General features: G+C 38.6%; 1 protein-coding gene across 1 annotated transcript in view; it reads left to right on the top strand.

The window, feature by feature from the left end:
- The window catches only part of LOC119588703 (mucin-2-like), a gene marked incomplete at its 5' end in the record, with an annotated part of 20,991 nt that overhangs the window by 2,512 nt on the left and 17,401 nt on the right, over positions 1 to 1,078 (top strand). Inside the window, 1 exon segment of the mRNA XM_037937341.1 lies at positions 447 to 583. Within this exon segment, the coding sequence (XP_037793269.1) occupies positions 447 to 583 (137 nt within the window).

The raw sequence follows: 1,078 nt of genomic DNA, 5'->3' as shown, positions 1-1,078 counted from the left end.
TATTCTTAACTGTAACATTTCCCCTGTTTTTCCATTATTTTGTATTTACATAACAAAGGTATCGCTATCATAGAAATATCACCCACAAAGAAGTGTTTATCATCCTCATAAAAAGCTATCTACTCCTGATATTCACACATTTGTGTATTCATAGCTTGGCTAGTACCGCCTAATATCAGTCAAATAACCCTTTTCATTATCGGGCATAGGCAAAGATATTATTCGTAATATCGATTGATATACTTTTATCACTATCAACCCAGTATCAATACACAGAGAAAGCAACCTTTAACACAGTAACATTTTAAAATAGGATGAAATAACACACAGCCACATAAATAAAGGAAACATTCAACCCACACGTACCGGTATTTTCCCCATATTTCCTGTAGGTGTTTCATCTCCAGTCAGACTGAATAATAAACGCATTCTTCCTACTACTACAGGGAGCATGAATGTGTACGTGAAGCCTGAGGGACGGTCACTGGAGCACCAAGCCCCGATGTTTCAAGTGAACGGCTTCAATAACAACTATTGGTTCCACGAGGTCTTCAGTATTAATGCAATGAGCGACAACTTCCAGGTAAGAAAAGGCTGTAAATGTCATTGCCAGGTATTCCCTGTTCGTGTGTAAATGTCAAAGTTGGTTCTATACCCACGCAAGGTTGTATGCGTAGACAAAATGGGTCTAAGGATGCCAGGTTAATCTAGCCTCTCACGGGTCAGTCAGTTGCATAATGAAGTACCTATATCCGTTATAACAAGCCTCTAATGATATTCTTGAGTATATTGGAATAAGGTCGTGTGCTTTCAGGGATTATAATTGCATATATCATTAGCAGATCATTAGCTAACGGCACGAACAAGTACTGTAAGGTTCAGCGGACTTGATTGTTCCTTAAGTTTGAAAATTACCCGAGGCCAATCCAGCCTGCAGTGACCATTTTCGCTCAGTTTTCACAGATATTGCTCGGGGCCTTATACTTTCCTTGCATAAAACTCGCAACTAGTGGACGAAATAAAACAGAAAAAAACTAACACAGGTACTCTTCGATTTTGTAAAGAATAGAAAGAGAAA

Source organism: Penaeus monodon, chromosome 24, assembly GCF_015228065.2.
Source record: "Penaeus monodon isolate SGIC_2016 chromosome 24, NSTDA_Pmon_1, whole genome shotgun sequence".
NCBI lineage: Eukaryota > Metazoa > Arthropoda > Malacostraca > Decapoda > Penaeidae > Penaeus > Penaeus monodon.
This window is presented reverse-complemented; position numbering and strand designations above follow the sequence as displayed.